Here is a 24,850-nt window from a genome sequence, read left to right as displayed (position 1 = left end):
AATGACCATACAGTAAGGTGAATCTCTCAGAGACAGTAGAGAATAGTATTATGAAGACTTTCAAAACAACTTTTTAACTCCTAGATGATACTCATTCAAGAAATATTTATTTAGCCACCCCTACAAACCAGACAGTCAGCTCCAAGTACGGCACAAAGTGATAAAGATGTATGGAAATAATTCAGACTTTGAGATGAATATCAAGAAAGTTGACTATAATCGTCCCCAAATTGCCCCTCCTTTTTCCCTACCAGAATCAGAACCTTGGGCTGGAGGGACCTTGGGACTATCCCATGTGGCAATTCTGATGTTCTTATTGACTTCAGGGTGCTTGACTTCAAGATCAAGCAAGGCCTGGAGGGGCTGGGCCAGGGCTTTCCTTCAGCTCTTGGGTCCCCAAACACGTGTTCCGGCCTTGAGATGTGGTAAATCCCTGCATGTGTCTGAGTGGTTTTTTGCTTCCCCTGCTCCTCTCCCCCTAGTTCAAGGCTATAGCATCATGTGATATTCAGGGAGTATGGAGGGGCTGAGGGTGCCACGAAATTCTGGGGAGGCTGCAGTTGGGAGTGTCTGTTGGGGATGGGGTGTGCTTCATAGTAGCTCTGTCTAGATCCATGAGCTGTTCAGGTGACAATGCTATGCTCTTCTCTTTAGAGTAACCGAGCTCTCTGCTCTACTGACCCAGTCTCAGAAGCAAAATGAAGATTATGAAAAGATGGTAAAGGCTCTGAGAGAGACAGTGGAGATCCTGGTACATGATCCTTTGTTCTGGAAAGGAGTTGGGAGTGGGCTAATCATTTTTTTTTTTTTGAGTGCGAGTCTCACTCTGTTGCCCAGGCTGGAGTGCAGTGGCACACTCATGGCCACCACAGCCTCGACCTCCTGGGCTCAGGCAATCCTTCCACCTCAGCCTTCCAAGGAGCTGGAACTACAGGCGCACACCACCACACCCAGCTATATTTTTTTTAATTATAGAGACAAGTTCTCACTAAGTTGTCCAGACTAGTCTCGAACCCCTGGGCTCAGGCAATCTCTCACCTCTGCCTCCCAAAGTGCCTGGGATTGCAAGTGTGAACCACCATGCCCAGCTTGACTTATAGTTTCCTTGTGTTTTATGGACAGAGAGTGCAGGATACCAGTTAAAAATTAATTAACCTATTCATTCAATAAATATTATTAACTGTCTACTATCCCTATGTATTCCTGGAGAAATTACAATGACATATGTATGCAGTGTGCCCTTGTCAGAGAGAGGTGGCACATAAGAGGCACACTGGCAAATTGGTGAGTTGCCAGGAAGATATGTGGAGAGATTCAAAACCTAGTCATATGGGAAACAACTGAGGAGTATGGCAATGTTTAACATGGAGAAGAAAGGCTGAGCAAATGAAGCTTTCTGGCTCCCTGTTGACCTGTTGTCTGCCCACGAAGACATGATGGCTGCCTTCACATATCTGAAGGACTGACACTAGGGAAAAGAGCTGACTTGTTTAATGTTTTCCAGGACAAAACCAATGTTAATGGCTAGAAGTTTGCCACTCCAAGGGTTCAGGCACACTTATTCTTCCTCCATGCCACTGTACAACTATAGGTTTTAGCACACATTAGAGCTATTCAGTAGGTGAGCACTCTGTCTTGTGAAGGCGTGAGGAAGAATATCATCAAAGGAATTCTCTAAGATTGGATATGAGACTCTCTGGCTTGATTCCATATTTCCCATCATCTGTATGACTTTTCAGATCTCTGATTTTAGGCTGCTTCTGAATTCCTCTCCATGTGTACACTCCTAGACTTCTTATCCAAGCTGGGATCAACTGGAAACCTGACTTGTTTGTGCCTTTTTTATTCCTTTTTGTCAGAAATTTGCCAATTAAGATATCCATAGGGCCCAGATAATGTAAATGAGCGGAGTGGGTTCCGTTGTAAGAATTCTGGTTTTCTAGTGCTGTCATATTTGGTTTTCAGTACTGCTAGGGACAGTTGAGCTCAGTATTAAGGAAACCTAAGAACTGTAGGACCCTGAAGAATAATACCTCATCTAAAGGAGGCATCCACCATTCAACTTCAGTCAGTTGTTGCCTTGTAGGAATGAGGGTTAGGTGTGGCCCGTTTGTTAACTTTTTAAGAGAAGCCAAGAATTGATTTTATGTATGTATGTATTTATTTATTTATTGAATTGGATTCTCACTCTGTCGCCCAGACTGGAGTGCAGTGGCACACTCCCGGCCACCGCAGCCTCGACCTGCTAAGCCCTAGCAATTCTTCTGCCTCAGCCTTCCAAGTAGCCGGAACTACAGGCACGACTACCATGCCCAGCTAGTTTTTGATTTATTGTAGAAATGAGGTCTCACCAAGTGGCCCGGGTGGGTCTCGAACCCGTGGGCTCAGGCAGTTCACTCGCCTCGGCCTCCCAAAGTGCTGGGATTATAGGCTGAGCCACCAAGCCCGGCCAGGAATTGATGTTTTAATGCAAAACTTCTCAATTTACAAATAGCTGAAGGTCTATGTCTTCAGGCCTTCCCTAACACAAAAATAATGGGAAAGAAGAGAAGAAATCTTGAGTCTTCAAGATTATGTCTAGCTTTGGGGCTAGAGGCTTCTCTACTTTAGCCTTCAGTCTCAAGAGTTGATTTATGGGTCAGAGACAACAGCCTTCTTATCTAATAGCAGTCACATTTATTGAAATTTGCCTTGTGCTGGGTACAATGTACGGTAATTTACATGGATTTTTTTCATTAAGCCTTAAAACAAGTAGTTGCTATAAATTATTTCTATTTTAAAGAAAAGGAAGCTCGAAGAAGCAGTTATTTAAGGGTCACCAAGTAGTCAGTGAGAGAGCAAGAATTCTGATCTAGGAAGTCTAATTTGGAACTCATAATTTACTTAATCTAAACTTTTAGTCACCATGTCACATTGCTTTCAGACTCTTTGGATAACAGTTAGCATTCATGTGTGATCAGGGAAAAAGTAGGGCTGACAGGATAGATCGGAAAAGGCTTTAGTTGATTTGGGGCTTGGAATAATAAATTCTCTTTTGAGAATTTGGCTCTGAGACTCTATTTTGTTCCCTGTTCAGGAGGCAAATCATGTAGAAGTAATGGAACATGAGGCGTCTCTCAGTAGGAATGCCCAGGAGAAGAAGTTGTCATTACAGCAGGTGATCAAGGATATAACTCAGGTAATGGTAAGCCTCCTGCTTATGGTAACCAGGTTCTGATTCACTCCTTTCTCCAGGCTTTCATGGCCTCTCAGTCTTGCCTGGTTTTTCCATCTCTGAGGTATTTGGGCCTAGGGTCTTGTGGGGATGAATTCTCTGAATATATTTGAAGACTGGAACCCCAAGCTAGCTAAGCATTCATGTCTTAGCACTGCCTGGTGGGATAGGCCCTTTTCTGTTGCCAGCTGTGGTTCTTAGGACAAAGACTGGATTCTGGTCTTAAACTGCCTCAACTGCTGCTGCTTCTTTCATTTCTTCATTTAGCTCAGAGTGCTCTAGAGTTGCTAGTCCTAGAATTGGGTGACCAAAGGTGGAGAATTGAAGGCACTGGCCTTTTTTGCTCTCAGGTATGCTTCTCCCACGTGCCAGAGAGAAGATCTGAGAAAGAAAGCATCAGGTTTGCCCAGGCTATAGTATAAATCCTCCACATGGACTCTAGGTCTTGGTCAGTAGAGTGGTGACCCTGCTGTGTTGTGTTTCAGGCCATGATGGAAGAAGGGGGCAATGTTGCCCAAGGCTCTGGTCATGAGAGCTCTTTGGAACTGGACTCTAGTGGCTTCTCCCAGTTTGATTCCCAGGATCTGGACAAGGCTGTTACCCTGGTGCATTCAGTGCTAACTCAGAGACGCCAGGCTGTAAAGGTGAGAACCCCCTGAGAAGCATTCCTTCTCAGACACAGGGGTGTGTTTCTAAACTGCTTTGTACTTCTGGTACCTCCCTAGCCTGGACTGCCCATTTCACTTTGCTGACTAGTCATGAGGTGTTTTGTCAACATCCCAAAGTGCGCATTCAAATCTCCCTGTGTCTGCCCAGTTGTGCTTGTGGGTGACAGGCACATTCTCCATGCCAGTGGCACACTTCATTTTGCATGCAGTGTTTGCACAGAACTATGCAAATGTTGGGAACGAAAGCCCTGGGACAGTATGGGTAAGTGTTCCCCAACTCTGAGGGTCCCAGGCACACTGACCATCCCCTCGTGCCACAGTACATTTGGAGATGATGAACTCCAAGATTCTGGAGCCATAAAGGCCCAGTGACCCATGATCTTCGGTCTTCTTGAGTGGTCACATCTCTATCTCTGCTCACCCTTGTGGCACTAGTCCCTGGCTCTCTCGACCAGCCCCACTCTCGGCTTCTGACGTTCCCCCTCTGTCCTTGCCCTCTTGCTCTTCATCTGGTTTCTGTTTTTCTCTCTCTGTAGGACCTAAGGCAGCAGCTTTCAGGCTGCCAAGAGGCTGTGAGCATATTGCAAAAACAGCACGATCAGTGGGAGGAAGAGGGCAAAGCCTTGAGACAGCGGCTGCAAAAGCTCACTGGGGAGCGGGACACTCTGGCGGGGCAGACTGTGGACCTCCAGGGAGAGGTGGACTCTCTCAGCAAGTGAGCAAACAGGCTATTCATCCCACCCTTTCACCCGGTCTTAGTCCTCATCCAGCCATCTACCCACTCTCTTCATGCTTTTGGTTGACTGATGCTGCTGTCCCTGAGACCCATGACTGCTCAGGGCTGCTTTGTGTTCTGTGTATTTCTGCAGAACAAGCTTTTGGATTTTGGGTCTTTGTGATTATTTAAAAAACAGTTTCCCACCCAAAAGGATAGATGAAATGTTGACCCTGTGATATCTGCGACCAGAAAGGACTTTAGATCCCCTGGTCTCTGCTCCTCTCTGATCATTTTCTTCCAGGGAGCGAGAGCTCCTGCAGAAGGCCAGGGAAGAGCTGCAGCAGCAGCTGGAGGTACTGGAGCAGGAAGCATGGCGCCTGCGCAGGGCAAACATGGAACTTCAGCTACATGGCGACTCTGTTCAGGGGGAGAAGGAGGAGCAGCAGGAGGAGCTGCACCTGGCTGTCCGTGAAAGAGAGCGCCTGTAAGTATGACCAGTCTCCTCCTGCTGGGGCCTGGCCCTTCTTCAGTTCCACACCCTCTCCACCCAGTCCCCTCCCTTAGAAAGTGGAGTGCACGGAAGTTAGCATGCAGTGGGTTCAGATTACCTTACTGCTTTTTTCTTTGCAGAAAGACGAATACAGAAACTTCATCCAGACTTTGTTAAGCACTCATACAAGATAAGGCACTGTAGGGGATGCAGAAATGAATATGACATGAGCCCTGATCTAAAGGAGCTTGCAGTCTAATGAAGAAGACAGACACACAACTAACTGTTACATGAGGCCAGATTAATTGTGAAATAAACAGAACTTCAAGCAAGGTCCTTTGGGAACACAGGAGTGACAGTTAATTGTTGAGGAGCAAGGAAAGCTTTATGGAGAAGGGAGAGACTTTGAGCTGAGCTTTATCATATTCCGATTGCTAGAGAGCAGGAGAACAGCTAAAGGAACAGATTCAAAAAGAAAAGGAGGCAGGGAGGCTCATGGCATGCTCAGCAAAGGCTGGCTGGGGTGAGACTCCCACAGGAATGTGATGGGAAATGAGCTAGTCGGTCAAGAAAGGGAAATACAGAGTAAATGGACCCAGGTAATCTGTAAATTCCTCCATATGATGTCATAGAAAAAGCAAAGAACTGGGTAGAAACTTGGCTTGAATCATGGCTCTGCCACCTGGACAGATTATTTGTAAAATGGAGATGATAATATTTACCTTGAAGGCTTGGGAAGATTGGAGCAATGTTTTGGAAAATGCTAACACAGAGCCTGGCATTCAGTAGGTCTTGAATAATAGGGAGCAGGGATGTATCATTTTTTATCTTTGGTGTATTCCCCTCCTCGCTTGTGCCCTACATCCTTGCACCTAGAAGGCATGAGTAGTGGAAGCTTGAAGGACTACCATGAGGGTCATGACTAAGGGGGAAGGCAGACAATTCACAGATAAATATATGTTTTAAAATTTAATGTATCTGACTTGATAACACAGTTTGGTTTCAAAAGTCAAAACTGTTTAAAAAGATAGACATTGGGAAATCTCACTCCCATTTGTGCTTTCTCCATCCCATTTCCCTTCCCCCCAAGATAACCATTTTAATTGATTTCTTGTTTATCTTGCCAGTGCTACTTCATGCAAATATAAGCACATACTCTTTCTTCCCCCCATTTTCTTGCATAAAACATTGTGTATATATGTATTGTTCTACACTTTGCTTTTTTTTTACCTGATGTATCTTAGCAGTCTTTCATTACCAGTTTTTAGAGACCTTCTTCACTCTTTTGCCTAGCAAAGGTCATTATGTTCCTGTTACCTTTTGGGTTGTGACCAATCCCTAAGACTTCCTCTAGACCCCTGTCCTTCCCATCTTAGTCAGGAGACGCTGGTGGGCCTGGAAGCCAAACAGTCAGAATCACTCAATGAACTGATCACTCTTCGGGAAGCCCTGGAATCAAGTCGCCTGGAAGGGGAGTTACTGAGGCAAGAGCAAACGGAAGTGACCGCAGCGCTGGCCAGGGTGCGTGGCCTCCTCTCCTCACTTACTGGGTGGGCGGCTTAGAGAGGTGTGTTTTTCCAGGAAAGGACCATACAGCCAGCCTCATTCTTCATCCTTCAAGCCTGACCCCTCATATTTCTGTCCTCAATCACTAGCCTGCTTTGGGTTCTCTCCCTTCTATATACCCTCTATATTAGAATTAGAATGACTCTTCTGAAGTTTAAATCTGGTTATGTTAGTCTCTTAAAACCATTCAGTGGCTTTCTGGCTCTGTGGTGCCTCATTCAAAGCTCCTTATCATCTGCCTGCAACTGTTTCTAGCCTCCCCTTCCACTCTAGAACCTGGTCCTAACTCCTTGTATCCTTTGTTCCTGCTACATAGCATCAATTGCATTCTCAATTGTACCATGTTCTTTCTTGACTCTAATGCTTTGTGTCTACTGTTCCCTTTTCCTTATTTCCTTCCCCTTTAACCACAAACCAATATCTCTAAATACCCAGCTTAGTTGTCAACTCCTCTACCAAGCATTTTTGACTCTTCCAAACTGTATTAATGCCTTCTTTGACTTCCCAAAGCACTTTGTGCTTACATTTTCTATGGTGTCATTACAATTTTAGTTGTTTATACATTCTTACATCTGTACCTCTATACTGTGAGCTCTTGTCTTACTCCTCAGTGAATGAATGAATGAAAGGAAAACTGTAAAGGAGAGAATGAAACGTTAACTGATCTCTGTACAAAAGGAGAAGCAGGTGTTAGGAATGTGAACTGTTTGCTGTTGCAGGAAGACTGGGAACAGGAAACTCTTTAACCCTCTTCATTTTTAGGCAGAACAGTCCATTGCAGAGCTGTCAAGTTCTGAAAACAGCCTGAAGGCAGAAGTAGCTGATCTTCGGGCTGCAGCTGTCAAGCTCAGTGCCTTAAATGAGGCTTTAGTCTTAGATAAAGTTGGGCTGAACCAGCAGCTTCTCCAGGTGAGCAAAGATTTCTCTGGTCCCCAGGAAAGGGCTGGACCCTGACTGAGGACAACACAGATCAGCCCCCAGATGTAGTTCTGAAATGTGCAAAAGAGATCAAATACTGTGAGGTTTGGGCTTAGCCATTAGAAACATTCCCTTCCCACATCAATAGCAGAACTGCCTTTGGGCTTTATGGTGAATCACCAGGGCTGGAAAGGGACCTGGGTCCCTGGAAGGAAGACAAGGTGAGATAATAGCAACCAGCAGAAAATGATCTGCTGAGGAGCCTGAGTCCTAAAGAATCTTCTCTATGGGTTACAAATCTAGCCTATAATTTTAGCAAGGGAACCTCCTTACAACCCCTGTTCCCTTGAGCCCAGAAATGTTCTGTGTTCCATTATTCTGAATTCTTTGAGGGCAAGATTTTGCCTTTTTTGTATCTCCATCCCCAGCATCCACCACATCTAGTACCTAGAATATAGACAAGAGGTTAAGTGAATGGATTTCCTTTCTCTCTTTTTTTTTTTTTGAGTTGGAGTCTCACTCTGTCGCCCAGACTGGAGTGCAGTGGCCGCTCCCGGCCACCGCAGCCTCGACCCGCTGGGCTCCGGCAGTCCTTCCGCCTCAGCCTTCCAAGTAGCTGGAACTACAGGCGCGCGCTACCACGCCCGGCTAATTTTTTTTTTTTTTGTTTATTGTAGAGATGAGGTCTCGCCAAGTTGCCTAGGCGGGTCTCGAACCCGCGGGCTCAGGCAATCCACTCACCTCAGCCTCCCAAAGGCACAGGATTACAGACTGAGTCACCGAGCCCAGCTTCCTTTCTCTTTTATAACACTCCTGTGTTCATCTTTGGAGAATAGTTTAATGTCTAACTGCTGTCTCAGCACTTGATCTTTAAACTGTAATATTTGTCTTTAATGCCCTGTACCTCCTGTCTTTTCTGGCCAGTAGTTAGAGCAGGAGAACCAGTCTGTGTGCAGCAGAATGGAGGCAGCAGAGCAGGCGAGAAACGCTTTGCAGGTGGACCTGGCAGAAGCAGAGAGGAGCAGGGAAGCCCTGTGGGAAAAGAAAACCCACCTGGAAGCTCAGCTGCAGAAAGCAGAGGAGACTAGGGCTGAGCTGCAGGCAGATCTCAGAGGCATCCAAGAAGAGAAGGAAGAAATTCAAGATAAACTAAATGAGGTGAGAAGACAAAACTGACACAACACCATAATGTTAAGATGTAATACATGCTTATTGTAAAAAATTAAAACACTACAGAAATGATGTGGAAAGTGAAAAGGCCTTACTTCCTAGAAATGACCAGTGTTACTAGTTTGCAGTATATCTTCCAATTAAAAAAAAAAATCCAACCAAAAGGAGGCCCAAACTTTACCTGTACAATGACCACTTGTATACCTAATCCTGAATTATACTCCACATCTTTAAAATAAAAAATAAAAATAAAAATATTAATTAATTAAAAGCTCCCTGAAGGCAAAGCTGTGTCTTTATTCCTTCAGCTTTCAGTACAATGCCTAAAACATAACAGGCTGAGTAAATTTTTTTCCTGAACCAATGAATGACCTGGCTCAAAGGTCATCTTTGTCCTCTACCAAATCTCTCTCTCATTGCCCTAATAATTATACATATTCTTCCTTCTCAGAGCCCCTTTCTCAGGACACTAATCACTTTCTTTCGTTATTATGTATGTCTTCTCAAAACTGAAAGCTCCTTAGGGGCAGATATTCTGGTGTACTTAGCCTAGGGTCTTGCTCATAGGAGAGCTTTCTTCCTGGGCTAGGGACTCTATGTGTTGATCAGAGAAATAGAAAAATGCCACTCAGTATTGAATAAGCAATGCTCTGGGCTCACAGTGCTGGGTCCAGAATCTATGAAGTGCCAATGGCCCTAACCTGCATGTAGCAGCCCCAGGGGGAATCCTGCCCCTGCCTTGTATCTCATCAATTTCTTCTCTTCAGTCATATCACCAGCAGGAGGCAGCCACAGCTCAGCTGGAGCAGCTGCATCAGGAAGGAAAAAGACAAGAAGAAGTGCTTTCCAGGGCGATCCAGGAGAAGGAGGCCCTAGTACGAGAGAGGGCAGCTCTAGAGGTACGGCTGCTGGCTGTGGAGCGGGACCGGCAGGACCTCACTGTGCAGCTACAGGACCTGAGGTAGGGCCCAGACTCTGTTCAGCTAAGCACAGAGAGAGCTCTGCAAAGCAAGAAGTGGTCAGGATAAGCTCCCAGCCCTAAGTATGTGGGTTCTAAATGAGTTCTGAATTTATAATTGTTCCCTAACTTCTCTCCCTGTAGCTAGTATTTAGAACCCAGCTCCTCTTGAGGAAGGGTAGGGGGCTTGCTGGGTAGGAACTCTTTCTGATTCCCGAACCTCACAGCTCAGCTAAGGAGTTACTGGAGAACAATCTGTTTGAGGCCCAGCAACAAAATTCTGTGATTGAGGTCACTAAGGCGCAGCTGGAGGTCCAGATTCAAACTGTCACTCAAGCCAAGGAAGTAATCCAAGGTGAGAACCCACCTGGGATGTGGTACACTCCTTTGCATGGGGATGTTGCAAGCTGGAAAACAGTGGGAGGCTATAGAAGTCTTTTTTCAGCCAGGCTCAGTGCCATGAGATGAAAGTTGCTAATGAAATGGGGGGAGATGGAGAATATTATTAGTAAAAGGAGCTGAGAAGAGACCCAGAAGTCTGATCGTGTCCCTGGCCTGTTAGGGGAAGTGAGGTGCCTGAAGCTGGAACTGGACACTGAACGGAGCCAGGCAGAGCAGGAGCGGCATAGAGCAGCCAGACAGCTGGCCCGGGCTGAGCAAGAGGGGCAGACTACCCTGGAGCAGCAGAAAATGGTACACCAGGAAGAGGTGAACCGGCTCCAGGAAAAATGGGTAGGTAGTGGATGTGGCTGGGGATAGAAGAGGCCGACATGGCCTCCCTTCCATGAGTGAGCTACCTTCTAACGCTTGATCTAGAAATTGCTGCTTATAAGAGTGAAATTTGGGGCAACCTTCTTGGGTCCTCTCCCACTGTGGGAGCTTTTCTGTTCTCTCAATGAATCCTGCTGTCTCAAAAAAAAAAAAGAGTGAAATTTAACACCAAAGTGTAAAACCCAGCTTCTAGCTATTAAATAAGTTAATGTATGAAAAACACTAAGAGTTGTTCCTGGCATATAGTGAGCTCTGTTTTTGTGTTAGCCATTATTATTGTTGTTATGTTGGTATATATAGAGAATTCAGAGTGAACCCTGGAATTTAGGATTATTAAAATGACCTCAGGGTATAAATGGGGCCAAGAAATACCTTGGATGCATTCTTGTCCAATTTACAATTGTATTTCTTTTGTTTTTATTTATATAATTTAGTCCATTTGCTTTTATTGTGATTCTAGATGTGTTTGGATTTATTTCTAGCTGTTTATCTCTTTGGGGGGGGAAGGGAAAATTGCCTTTCTTAAATTCTAGAGAATTAGGTTGAATTGAGTAAGTTGTATTCTTTCCTTTTTTCTTCTGTACAACTTTGGATGATATTTACTATATTTTTAAAAATTCTAGCCGGGCTCGGTGGCTCAGCCCGTAATCCCGCGCCTTTGGGAGGCTGAGGTGAGTGGATTGCCTGAGCCCACAGGTTCGAGACCCGCCTGGGCAGCGAGACCTCATCTCTACAGTAAATCAAAAAAATCAGCCAGGCGTGGTAGCGCATGCCTGTAATTCCGGCTACGCGGAAGGCTGAGGCGGAAGGATCACCGGATTCCAGCAGGTCGAGGCTGCGGTGGCCAGGAGCGGCCACTGCACTCCAGTCTGGGCGACATAGTGAGACTCCAACTCAAAAAAAATTCTTCTAGTGCTAACCTTTAATATTTAAAAATGCATACTTAAGGCCAGGCGCAGTGGCTCACGCCTATAATCCCAGCACATGGGAGGCCAAATTGAGAGGATTGCCAGAGAACACAGGTTTGAGACCAGACTGGGCAACTTGGCAAGACCTTATCTCTACAATAAATCAAAGAATTAGCTGAGTGTGGTGGCTCGTACCTGTAGTTCCAGCTACTTGGAAGGCAGAGGTGGAAGAATCACCTGAGTCCAGCAGGTCGAGGCAGTGGTGGCCGTGAGCGTGCCACTGCACTCTAGCCTGGGCAACAGAGTGAGACTCCAACTCAAAAAATAAAAAATAAGTGAAAATAAGGATACATACTTAATAAAATCTCAAGTTAATCAGTATTTTAGCCCTCTTCCTACTTGACACAAGGGCCTTAGGACATTTTACCTGTATTTACTCCTCTGTGACTGATAAGCTACTTTGTTCAGTGTGTTCAGCTCTAACTATTCAGCTCTAACTAGTTTAACACCACAAATTTTGCATTTTTATTGTTCTGTACATCAATATTTGTTTAGATACAAGGGTGAATTTATACATTTTTGCTCACTATTCTTGTACATCAAACTCCTATTGACATTTATTTTCCTTCTGCCTCAAGTGAGATTTCCATTGGCGAGGGTCTGTTGGTAGTTAATTGTCTGAAAATGTTTCTATTTGACTTTTATTCTTTTTTATTTTCTTTTTTACTTTTTCTTCCCTTCTAACTAGAATTGAACCCACCCTTTTATTCTTGATAGGTAGCTTCACCAGGTAACAAATAGAGGTAAAAGATTCTAGGATGACATTTTTTCCTCAACATTGTTGGTTTTTGATAAGTTGCAGCTTCTAGCTTATTTTCTGCAGTTTCTTGAGTTTAAGTGTGTATTTCTTTTCTGTTGGAACTTCTTGGATTTCCTGAGTCTGATTTCATGTTGAAACAGCAATTCTGGAAAATGATCATATTGTCTCTTTCCTACTTCTCTTTCTGAACTCGGATTAGTTATATGTCAGACCTCCTTATTCTGTCCTCCAAGCATATTCTCTCTCTTACATTTTACATGTCTACCTTTCTCTTTCTATACTGTGTTCTGGATGACTTTTTCAGATCTCCCTTCTAGTTGTTGATTTCCCTTTCACTTATGTCTAATCTGATGTTCGGACTATTCACCAAGTAATAAATTTCACTTACTACATTTCTTATTTCTAGACATTCTAGTCAGTTTTTTTTTTTTTTTTTTTGGTATCTTCTTGGTCGTTTTTTATTTTTATTTTTGAGTCAAGGATTGACTCTCTTGCCCAGCAGGAGTACAGTGGCACAATCATAGCTCACCTCAGTCTCCAACTTTTGGGCTCAAGCTATTCTCCTGCATCAGTGTCCCGAGTAGCTGGGACTATAGGCATGTGCCACCACACTGGCTAATTTTTTATATTTTGTAGAGACAACGCCTCACTATGTTGCCCAGGCTGATCTCAAACTCCTGGGCTCAAGTGATCTTTCCACCTCGGCCTCTCAAAGTGTTGGAGTTACAGGCATGACCTATCACTGAGCCTTCTTGGTCATTTTTAAGTCTTTTTTCCCTAATTTATATTTTCAGCCCCCTCCTTTACTCATAAACATGTGAAACCCACTTGTATACCGTCTAGTGATTTCAATAACTAAAATCTTTTGAGGCCGAGTTTGGTGGCTCAGCCTGTAATCCCAGCAATTTGGGAGGCCAAAATGAGTGGATTGCCTAAGCCCACAGGTTCGAGACCAGCCTGGACAACTTGACAAGACCTCATCTCTACAATAAATCAAAAAATAAGCCAGGCGTGGTAGCACGTGCCTATAGTTCCAGCTACTTGGAAGCTTGAGGTGGAAGGATCACTGGAGCCCAGCAGGTCCATGAACATGCCACTGCACTCCAGCCTGGGCTATGGAGTGAGACTCCGACTCAAAAAAAAAAAATCTTTTGGGGCCTTATTCTGTAATTTGCTGTTTCCATTGGCTCTTACTCACGGCCTTGTTTCCATATGGGTTCTATCATTCTTGACTATGAGCTCATGTTTTTTGAAAGTTTTCCCTTAGAGGATTTGCTTTTGCTACTGTAAGGAAGCCAGAGGACTAACATTCCAGGACTACCTTAAAATAAATTTTATGTTTGAAGTTCACAGTCAGCTATGAACCCACATAAAGCCCAGTTCATGGCAATGAATTATTTGGATATATTTATTTTTCCTACTCGTATGAATGATGCACAATTATTTGATGCTTCCTTCTGTAGAGTTTTTTGTTTTGTCTCTTGCTCCCCCCTTTCTCTTTTTCCCCTCTTTTCTTCCTTTCTCCCTTTTCTCTTATCTTTCTGTCTCAAGTTTTCCCTTTTACTTAGGTCTTTATAGCCCGGGGATACGTACTTTTTTTTGTTGTTTGTTTTTAGTTGTGATGTTGCTATGTTGCCCAGGCTAATCTCAAACTCCCGGGCTCCTTGGCTAAAGGGATCCTTCAACCTCAGCCTCCTAAGTAAGCTGAGGACTACAGGCATGAGTCACCATACCCAGCCTTTTTTGCAAAGAGTTACATCTGCAGGGGGACAAAAAAGCAGAATCTGTTTATTAAAACTTGTGTACTTATTCTTACATATTTAAGCCTCAGTCACCTTCAAAGTACTCTCTGTTTGATGCAATACATCTGTCGAGATGCTTTTTTCCGCTGCTTAGAACAGTACTTGAATTCGTCAATTTTGATGCCTTTTAGTCCTTTTTATTTCACCTCTTCCACAGCAGCAAGATGTTTCCCTTTAAGGATTTTTTTCATGGGGAAACAGAAAAAACAATGCTCTCAGGTGAGATCAGGTGAATAGGGAGGTTGGGGCATGGTGTCACGCCATTTTTGGTCAAAAACTGCTGAATGTTCAGTGTGGTGTGGGCAGGTGAATTGTCGTAATAGAAGAACCAGTCATCCTGTTTGCCACAACTCAGGGCATTTCTTCCACAAATCATGACTCAGCCTTCTCAAACTTTCAGATAAAAACTTTGGTTGTGCTGGGCATGGTGCCTCACGCCTATGATCCCAGCACTTTGGGAGGCTGAGGTGAAAGGATTACCTGAGCCCATTGGTTCGAGAGCAGCCTGGGCAACTTGGTAAGACCTCATCTCTACAATAAATCAAAAAAGGTTGCTGGGCATGGTGGTGTGTGCCTGTAGTTCCAGCTACTTGGAAGGATGAGGCAGAAGGATCACCTGAGCCCAGCAGGTCAAGGCTGAGTGGCCATGAGCATGCCACTGCACTCCAACCTAGGCAAAAGAGTGAGACTTCAACTCAAAAAAAAACAACAAAAAAACTTTGTTGGGCCATTTGATCCAAAAGAACAAATTCCGACCTACCCCTCAAAGATAATTCTAGTTTTTTGGGTGCCCCCCCAATACTAGACTCTATAGACTGTACAGTCTCTGTTAGTTACTTAACTCTACTTTTGTAGTATAAAGGCAGCCATAGACAGTATGTAAACAAATGAACATGACTGTGTTCAAATAAAACTTTTTTTCCCTCTTTTAATTTTTATTTTAAAATTGTGGAATACAATTCAGGGTGAGGTGTACAGATATTCAATGTGCAGTTATCCTTGTTGATGAGGTGTGCCCCCCTACCCCAGGCAGATATCGACTACTGTCAATCCCAGCTATCCGCCCCCAACCTCCCTACCCACAGTTTCCCGCTACTTTCAATCCCTTTCCAACAGTAATATGGTAGTTGTTCAAGGTCCACTTATGAGTGAGAACATGTGATACTCAGCTCTTTGTTTCTGTAAGAGATCACTCAGTATTATAAACTCTAATTCCATCCAGGTTGCTGCGAAGTTCATGATTTTGTTCTTCTTTATGACTGTGTGATAGTCCATTGTGTATAGGTACCACATTTTTTTTATCCAGTCCTCTTTTGTTAGTTCCATGTTCTTGCTATTGTGAACAATGTTGCGATAAACATATGTGTGCAGGTATCTTTTTTATAGAGTGATTTGAGTTCTTCCGGGTACATTCTCAGTAGGGGGATTGGCAGGGTCATATGGAAGGTCGATTTTTAGAACTTTTAAGAATTGCCACACTGATTTCCACAGAGGCTGTACTAGTTTACATTCCCACCAACAGTGTGTAAGTGTTCCCTTTTTGCCACATCCTCTCCAGCATCTGCTATTTTTTGAGTTATTGATGATGACCATTCTGACTAGAGTTAGGTGATATCTCAGTGTAATTTTAATTTGCAGCCTCCACCACCCATTACTGGGGAGAGGAGAATCTATTCAGTAAATGGTGCTGGGAAAACTGGCTGGCTACATGCAGAAGATTGAAACAGGACCCCTACCCCTACCTATCCCCATACACAAAAATTAACTCTAAATGGATCACAGACCTAAATGTAAAACCTCAAACTGTAAGAACCTTAGAAAGCGCAGGAGACACTCTTATGGAAGTTGGAACTGGCAACCAATTCCTGATCAAAACTCAAAGTGCCCAGGCCATAAGAGATAAGATAGACAAGTGGGACCTCATTAAACTGACAAACTTCTGCAAAGCCAAAGAAACCATCAAGAGAGCAGGGAGACAGCCCACAGACTGGGAAAAAAAAATACTTGCCAACTCCATGTCTGACAAAGGCATAACATCAAGGATCTACAAGGAACTCAAACGTGCTGAAAAGAAAAAAAGAAACAGCCCCATTACAAAGTGGGCAAAAGATATGAATAGACATTTCTCAAAAGAAGACATACAAACAGCCAACAGATACATGAAAAAATGCTCAGCCTCACTAGTCAAATAAAGCTTTATGTATGGATACTGAAATTGGAATTCCATATAATTTTTACATGTCACAAAGCATTATTCTTCTTTTAGCTTCTTTTTCAGTCATTAAAAATGTAAAAACCACTCAGCTCACCACTCAGACCATACAGCAGCAGGTGATAAGTCAGATTTGCCTTATGTGACTTATTGTTGACCCCTAGTGTAGTCCTCTAGAGGTACAGATTTATGTAAGAATCTCCTATCAGACTCTTTACCCTTTGTTTCTTGTTTTCCCCACATGGTCATAAAATGAAGGTTACTTGGTACAGAAACTGCCTCCAGTGGAAAGCCAGTTTTGTGCTCATTTATCTCTTTACATCACAAGTCTCATTTTGGTTTTGACTCCTATGGAATTTTCATTATTTCCCTGCTGGTTCAGTGATACATTAAAATATGTATTTAATATGTTATCCAGAATTTTTTGCTATTTTGCAGCTGGAGAATTCAGAGGTCTTATTTATCAGATATTTGGAAATAGAAATTGATTTGTGCTTTTTTTCTTTTCTTTTTTTTGAGTTGGAGTCTCACTCTGTCGCCCAGACTGGAGTGCAGTGGCTGCTCCGGCCACCGCAGCCTCTACCTACTGAGCTCCGGCGATCCTTCCGCCTTAGCCTTCCAAGTAGCCGGAATTACAGGCATGTGCTACCACGCCCAGCTGATTTTTTGATTTATTATAGAGATGAGGTCTCGCTGCCCAGGCAGGTCCCAAACCCGCAGGCTCAGGCAATTCACTCACCTCAGCCTCCCAAAGGCGCGGGATTACAGGCTGAGCCACTGAGCCCAGCTTGATTTGTGCTTTCACAAGGCAGACTTGTTGACAAGATGGTAAACGAAGTTTGCTTGTTTTTAGAATGAAGTGCCTAGATTAGAGTAGGAGCTTGAAAATATTTGTTGAATGAGCAGTGTCCAGAAGGTATTTCCCTAGCAGGAATCAAGCATACCATCTACTGAAAGTCCTACAACTGACCGGGCTTGGTGGCTCAGCCTATAATCCCACGCCTTTGGGAGGCTGAGGTGAGTGGATGGCCTGAGCCCGCGGGTACGAGACCCACCTGGGCAATTTGGTGAGATCTCATCTCTACAATAAATCAAAAAACGAGCTGGGCGTGGTAGCGCACACCTGTAGTTCCAGCTACTTGGAAGGCTGAGGTGGAAGGATCGCCGGAGCCCAGCAGGTCGAGGCTGTGGTGGCCGGGAGCAGCCACTGCACTCCAGTCTGGGCGACAGAGTGAGACTCCCACTCAAAAAAACAAAAAAAACAAACAACCAAAAAAAAAAGAAAGTCCCACAACTAAAAGATGCTAATAAACTTGGGAATGATAAGCCAGCTACCTACATGGCTTTAGTTTCTTGAGAGGATTGACTGTCATGGCCCATAACTGGGTCACAGGAGTGTCTCTTTCCTCTTTTTCTTTTCTCTCATACAGCTAATCCTCCTGACTTCCAGTTGATTGACTTTATTATCTCCCTACTGATTAAAAGGGTTGGTTGCTGTCTTATAACTCTTGACAGTCTGTTAGTTTAAACAGTGACTGCCTTCTCCTGGAATCCTAGCAATTGGAAAAACTCTTAAAAGTTATATTCTTCATTCTTCTATCCAATGCCTGTATCTCCTTAAAGAGTAATGATAGTGTATATTTATTAAGTGCTTGTTTATGCCTAGCATCATGCTAAATGTTTTCTTCATATATAAATGTGAATAAATGCATAGAGACATCACTAAGGGTTGTATGGCCAATAAGGGTAGAATAAGGATCAAGAACCCAAACTCCTTTTTTTTTGAATTGGAATCTCTGTCACCCAGTCTGGAGTGCAGTGGCATACTCAGAGCCACCGCAGCCTTGACTTGCTGGGTGCAGGCGATCTTTCCACCTCAGCCTTCCTAGTTGCTGGAACTACAGGCGTGCACCATCACGCCTGGCTAATTTTTTGACTTCTTCTTCTTCTTATTATTTTTGAGTTGGAGTCTCACTCAGTTGCCCAGACTGGAGTGCAGTGGCCGCTCCCGGCCACCACAGCCTCGCCTGCTGGGCTCCGGCGATCCTTCCGCCTCAGCCTTCCAAGTAGCCGGAATTAACAGGCATGCGCTACCACGCCCGGCTGATTTTTTGATTTATTGTAGAGATGAAGTCTCGCTGCCCAGGCGGGTCTCAAACCCGCGGGCTCAGGCAGTCCACTCACCTCAGCCTCCCAAAGGCACGGGATTACAGGCTGAGCCACTGAGCCCGGCTATTTTTTGACTTATTGTAGACACAAGGTCTCTCCATGTTGTCCAGGCTGGTTGCAAACTCCTGAGCTCAGGTGATCCTCTTGCCTCCACCTCCCAAAGTGCTGGGATGACAGGCGTGAACCACCATGCCCAGCTACCTGTTTATTTTAGATAGATCTAGTTATTAGAAAATTCATTTTGGTCCAAAATCTGTTACCTGAAACAAGTCAGCCTTAGATTTGCTTAAAATGCTTTGCCAACATAGTGACTTTCCTCTAGGTATGTCAGTTTACTTGTAACCCAGTGTGAAGGTGTCACTTTGAAATGGACAGAGTATTCCATTCATGGTTTATAGCAGTGCTGGACTGTTACTTCCTGGACACCACAGAATTAGCTCTTCTGGTAGCCATAGCACACTTCTAGCTCATATAGAGCAAATAAGTCAGCTTTTTTTTTTAATGCTTGCTACTATTTAAATTCTTCTTTCTCATATTTTACAGTTGACTTTTTGAACCAGAGGGTAAGATGTGTTACTCATGATTGTCCTATAGCTGTGGCATTGTACATTGCTGTTCTTAGGCTAACAGTCCAGTAGCTGAAATGTTTTTAGTTACTCATTGAGTCAATCAATGGTGACTGAGTACTTATTGTGTGGCATGATGCTAGACATTAAGAAAATGTAGAAAGCAAACTAGAGACCAGATGCAGTGGAATCTCAGCATTTTGGGAGACCGAGGTGGGAGAACTGCTTGAGCCCAGGAGTTCAAGAGCAGCCTATGCAACATAGCAAGACCTCGGCTCTACAAAAAATAAAAAAGTTATCCGGGTATGGTATTGCATGCCTGTAGACCCAGCTACACAGGCGGCTGAGACAGAAAGACTGCCTGAGTCCAGGAGCTTGAGGCTTTAGTGAGCCGTGATCATGCCACTGCACTGTAGCCTGGGTAACAAAGTGAGACTTCGGCTCAAAAAAAAAGAAAACAAACTAGATGTGATTCTCTTTATGGAACTTAAAGTCTTGGGAGGAAGACAGGTATTAAACATTAAATATGTTAATATTTAAATGAGTAAATGACTATGGCAGTTCTATGAAGAAAAAGAACTGGGTATTATAAGAAGGAATAGCAGGGGGACCGCTTTAGATTGTGTACCCTAGGAAGGCCTCTCCAGGGAAGTGTCAGTTGAGGCGTGATGAATGACAGAGTGAGGGTAGGGAAGAGCTTTCTAGGTAGAAGGAAAGCGTGAGTAAAGGCTTTTTTTTTCTTTTTTGAGTGGGAGTCTCACTCTGTCGCCCGGAGTGGAGTGCCGTGGCCGCTCCCGGCCACCGCAGCCTCGACCCGCTGGGCTCCGGCGATCCTTCCGCCTCAGCCTTCCGAGTAGCCGGAATTACAGGCTCGCGCTACCACGCTCGGCTGATTTTTGACTTATTGCAGAGATGAAGTCTCGCCTAGTTGCCCAGGCTGTTTTCAAACCCGTGGGCTCAGGCAGTCTACTCACCTCAGCCTCCCAAAGGCGCAGGATTACAGGCTGAGCCACTGAGCCCAGCTGAGTAAAGGCTTTAAGGTATGAAAGTGTCTAGTGTGCCTAAGGACCTGCCAGAAGGCCATTGTGTGTAAGCTACTCAAGATGAAAGGGCTGAAACACTGTGGGCTTTCCTGTTAGATGCATAGATAACAATACTTTTGTTTTTTAGAGAGAGGGTCTCTGTCACCTAGCCTGGAGTGCAGTGGCACGATCATGGCTCACAATAACCTTGGCCTCCTCAGCTCAGGTGATCCTCCCACTTCCTCAGCCTCCCAAGTAATTGGGACTACAGGTGCACATCACCATGCCTGGTTACTTTTTATTTTTATTTTTTTTAATTTTTACTTATTTATTTTTTTAAGTTGGAGTCTCACTCTGTCACCCAGACTGGAGTACAGTGGCAGGCTCACGGGCTCTGCTGGACTCTGGCAATAATTCCACCTCAGCCTTCCAAGTAGCCGGAACTACAGGCAAGCACTACCACGCCTAGCTAATTTTTGGTTTATTGTAGAGACGAGGTTTTGCCAAGTTACCTGGGCTGGTCTCGAACCCATGGACTCAGGCAGTCCACTCACCTCGGCCTCCCAAAGTGCTGGGATTACAGGCTGAGCCACTGAGCCCGGCCACTTTTTTATTTTTGTAGAGATGGGGTCTTGCTATGTTGCCCAGGCTGGTCTTGAACTCCTGGGCTCAAGCAGTACTCTCGCCTCAGCATCCCAAAGTGCTAGGATTACAGATGTTAGCCACCACACCTGGCCAACTACAGACATTTTAAAAGAAAGATGCAGGGAACTACTAATGTGATGATGATGATGCTAGCTATTGTATACTAACTTCTTTCTGTGTGCTAAGCATGTTTAAAGTTATTTACATGACTTATCTCAATCCTCAAAGCAATCCAAGGAGAACGACACTGTTTGTTATCCCCATTTTGATAGATGAAGAAACTGAGCACAGAGATGTTTAGAAATTAGCTGAGGTCACACTAGTAGTGACAGATTAAAAGTTGTCACCCAGGCAGCCCAGCTCAAGCTCTTCACCAGTAGCCCAAGAACCTAACAGAGAGTCCTGAAGTAGTTGGAGAGCTTGGGAAAGGCTTTTGTTGCTGTGGCCCTTTGGGAGAACCAGGAACCCTTTCCTAATGCTCTTGTGTAATGTAGGGAAACATCTTTACTGGGCCAGGCCTGATTTGGGGGCAGCTAACTCTGCAACCCTTAGAAGAGAATATGCAGCAGAGAGCCAGAGTTGGTCACCCCAGTTCATTGTTATCACTGTCAACCATGATGTAACTGCTTTAAAAATAACAAGTTGAGCTGGGTACACTCCTGTAGTATCAGCTACTCAGGAGTCTGAGGTGGGAGGATCACTTGGACTCAGGAGTTCCAGTCCTGCCTGGGCAACATAAGAAGACCCCATCTCTGAAAAATTAAAATAAATATAAAAACCCAGATATTTGTAGCATATGTGAGGAACAGTTGCACTTATTTTTTTTTGGTCCAACTGAGGTGTCATGACACAATTGCACTTTGGAAGGTACTTTTACATGTATCACACTATCATTTAAAAAAAAAAACTCACTTGGTTTGCATAAAATTTAGTAAGATAGATAAGGCAGGAATTATTAGCCTCACTTTACAGATGAGGGAAAAGCCTTAGACAGGTCCCAAGGTCACACAGTTAGTGAGTAGTAGAGAGACTTCTTATTCCAATGCAGTTCTCCTTCTGCCCCCTCTCCTCTCCTATTTGGTTCTAACATTTCCTTCATGTGACCAGGAGAAAGAGCACTCCTGGCACCAGCAGGAGCTGGCTAAGGCTCTGGAGAGCCTAGAGAAGGAAAAAACGGAGCTGGAAGTGAGGCTGAGGGAGCAGCAGACAGAAACTGAGGCCATCCGGGCACAAAGAGAAGAAGAACGGACCCAGGCCGAGAGCGCCCTATGCCAGGTTGAAAGCTGGGAGGATTGGAGCTACTTATACAACCTGTGATCCCCTTACCTTTGATCACTCCTTTTTCGCTCCCAAGAATGGTGCTGCAGAGGGGCTTCCAGAAGAGAATGTAGCTACCCTCCTTGCTACTAGTGTGCAAGGTGATCCGTACCATTGTAATGCTGCAGGACTGGCAGTATGTTGTACTTCCTGAAGGAGGACTGACATTTACCACATCCTGTCAGTTGCAGAATGTGGGCATCTTTGCACTTCCTGGTTCTAAATCAGTGGGCTCAGACCTTCCTGTGCTCTCAGCCCCCCACCTCATTTTCTGGAAGAGCCATAGAGCAGCTGTGATGTACTTGTGGCCTTGTGGGTGAGAATGATAACCCTTAGCTAACAAGCCCTTGAACTTCCTACCCCTCCACAGATGCAGCTGGAAACAGAGAAGGAGAGAGTATCCCTCCTGGAGACACTGCTGCAGACCCAGAAGGAGTTGGCCGATGCCAGTCAACAACTGGAACAGCTGAGGCAAGACATGAAGGTCCAGAAGTTGAAGGAACAGGTACGTAGGGTGGTCCTAAGGGGGTGAAGAAAAAGGAGCATTCATTTACCCACCTAACTATGAATAGTTCTCTGGCCCTGTGCTAGGTGCTAACACATGACAAGTATAAGAAGGTTGGCACAACAGTCAACACAGCAGACATAGTCCTTGTCCTCAAGAGACTTAACAATCTTGTGGTAGAGACAGATGAAAAATGAACAGACAAATGAAATTATTACTGTTTGTAATAACAGTTGTAAAAGAAAGAAAGAGGGTGGTATAATTGAGTGATTCAAAGGAGGTCACCTTCTGGACATGATCATTGGGGAAGACCTCACTGAGAAAGTGGCATTTGAAATGAGACTCGAAGGTTAAAAAGATCAACACAGCATAGGTCAACCTTGAAAACATTATGCTAAGTGAAAGAAGCCAGTCAACAGAGGCCACATGTTATGTGGTATGTGATTCCATTGATATGAAAATCCTGGCTGGGCATGGTGGCTCACACCTGTAATCTCAGCACTTTGGGAGGCTGAGGCAGGAGGATTGCTTGAGCTCAGGAGTTTGAGACCAGCCCATCTTGGGCAACATAGCAAGACCTCATCTCTATAAAAACAAAAAAATTAGCTGGGCATGGTGGCACATACCTGTAGTCCCAGCTGCTCATCAAGGGGTTGAGGCAGGAGGAAACCCCAGGAGGCTTAGGCAGCGGTGAGCCATGATCATGACACTGCACTCCAGCCTGGAAGAGTAAGAGTCTGACTCAAAAAGGGAGGGAGGGAGGGAGGAAGGAAGGAAAAAAAAATCCAGAATAGGCATTTTAGAAAGACAACAGATTTGTGGTGGGAGTAGGGTAGGGAATGGGGAGTGACTGAGAATGGGCATGGGATTTATTTTGGGGTTGATGAAAATGTGCTAAAATCGACTCTGGTGATAGTTGTACAACTCTGTAAATATGCTGAATGAATTGTATACTTTAAGTGGGTGAATAGGATGGTATGTGAATAATATCTCCGTAAAACCATTAAAAAAAAAAAAGGCCAGGCCCAGTTGCTTATGCCGATAATCCCAGCACTTTGGGAGGCTGAGGCGAGAGGATTGCCTGAGTCTTTGGGTTAGAGACTAGCCTAGGCAACTTGGCGAGTCCTCATCTAAACAATAAAGAAAAAAAAATTAGCCAGGCATGATGGTATGTGCCTATAGTTCCAGCTACTTGGAAGGCTAAGGTGGAAGGATCGCCTGAGCCCAGGAGGTCAAGGCTGCGGTGGCCAGGAGCACGCCACTGCCCGCCAGCCTGGGTAACAAAGTGAGACTCCAACTCAAAATAAATAAATAAATAAAATTTTTGAAAAAGAAAAGAAGCCAGCCATTTGAAGAACATTTTAGGCAGAGGAATAGCAGTCATAAGGGCCCTGGAACAGATAGAAAAGGTCTTAGGGCAAGTCAAGGACAGAAAGGAGGCAGTGTGGCTCCAACTTGATAAATCCAGGACTGAGTGGAGTGGTAGGCAAGAAAACTTTGTCAGCCATAATAGGAGCTTGGATTTTGTTCTAAGGGCAATGGGAAACTGTTGAATGGTGTTTAGAAAGCAGAAATAGGATATGATTTATATGTGTACCTATACATATATATGTATGCATTTTAAAGCACTTTAGCTGCTGAGTGGAGAATAGTGTTGTGTGTTTGTAGGGGATGGTGGCATCAAATGGAAGTAAGGGTACGGTCAGCAGGCCGTTACAGTGGTCTGGGTAAGGGACTATTACCAACTCATGAACCCTGACCAAGAAACCTGGGTGAGCCAGTACACGTTGTAGGGAGGAGAGGGGATAGGTGAGGAGTTGAAGTGGAAGCAACTTGGACTGCTGGCTTCTGCCTTAGCTTTTGCCTACCCAACAAAAAAAACCAATATTTATACAACACAGATTTTAAGTCCAAGACCCCAACGGAACCTTCCTTCTAGTCACTGGTGTCTTCTCTCTCTTCAGGAAACCACTGGGATGCTGCAGACCCGGCTCCAGGAGGCTCAGCGGGAGCTGGAGGAGGCAGCCCAGCAGCACAGAGATGACCTTGCCACACTTCATGAAGAGGGCAGCACCCTGCTGCAGGAAAAGATAGATCTACAGAAGCAGGTCCCCTCCTCTGCTCTACCCAGTCCCATAGTCCTTCCCTAGCACAGTCAGGCTCACCCACTCTCCTGCAGGACAGGGGCAACCTGAGCCCTGTGGTTTGGGCTTGGGAGAGTAGACAAGTAGGCCACAGTGCTGAGTGGAAAATCAGAGGGTGTCCAGAGTTGAGCATGTGCCACTCAGAGCTCTGGGATAGGAATCTCTTTAGTGGTAATGGTCACAGAGCTTAGATTTTCTTGGGCAGTTTCAATTGTTCTCTCTATCGTCACCATATATCCAATATATATATATATATATATATATATT

At 44.6% G+C, this 24,850-nt stretch overlaps 1 protein-coding gene across 2 annotated transcripts in view; it reads left to right on the top strand.

Annotated features, from left to right (window-relative positions):
- The window catches only part of CEP250 (centrosomal protein 250), a 49,657-nt gene that overhangs the window by 5,132 nt on the left and 19,675 nt on the right, over positions 1-24,850 (top strand). The window contains exons 7-20 of one of the 2 annotated variants that reach the window (XM_008055478.2): positions 655-751; positions 3,077-3,178; positions 3,700-3,858; positions 4,419-4,597; positions 4,902-5,084; positions 6,467-6,611; positions 7,419-7,565; positions 8,502-8,732; positions 9,512-9,705; positions 9,930-10,057; positions 10,265-10,434; positions 21,725-21,892; positions 22,305-22,439; positions 24,404-24,547. In XM_008055478.2, coding sequence (XP_008053669.1) covers positions 655-751; positions 3,077-3,178; positions 3,700-3,858; positions 4,419-4,597; positions 4,902-5,084; positions 6,467-6,611; positions 7,419-7,565; positions 8,502-8,732; positions 9,512-9,705; positions 9,930-10,057; positions 10,265-10,434; positions 21,725-21,892; positions 22,305-22,439; positions 24,404-24,547 — 2,182 coding nt within the window. Of the gene's footprint in view, positions 1-654; positions 752-3,076; positions 3,179-3,699; positions 3,859-4,418; positions 4,598-4,901; positions 5,085-6,466; positions 6,612-7,418; positions 7,566-8,498; positions 8,733-9,511; positions 9,706-9,929; positions 10,058-10,264; positions 10,435-21,724; positions 21,893-22,304; positions 22,440-24,403; positions 24,548-24,850 lie in introns of both variants that reach the window. The other variant, XM_021711105.1, reaches the window with a different exon arrangement.

The sequence above is a fragment of the Carlito syrichta genome, unplaced genomic scaffold, assembly GCF_000164805.1.
Source record: "Carlito syrichta isolate Samal-C Ts95f unplaced genomic scaffold, Tarsius_syrichta-2.0.1 Scaffold301864, whole genome shotgun sequence".
Classification (NCBI taxonomy): domain Eukaryota; kingdom Metazoa; phylum Chordata; class Mammalia; order Primates; family Tarsiidae; genus Carlito; species Carlito syrichta.
The sequence above is the reverse complement of the archived record's forward strand: the minus strand, read 5'-3'. Positions and strand labels throughout refer to the sequence as shown.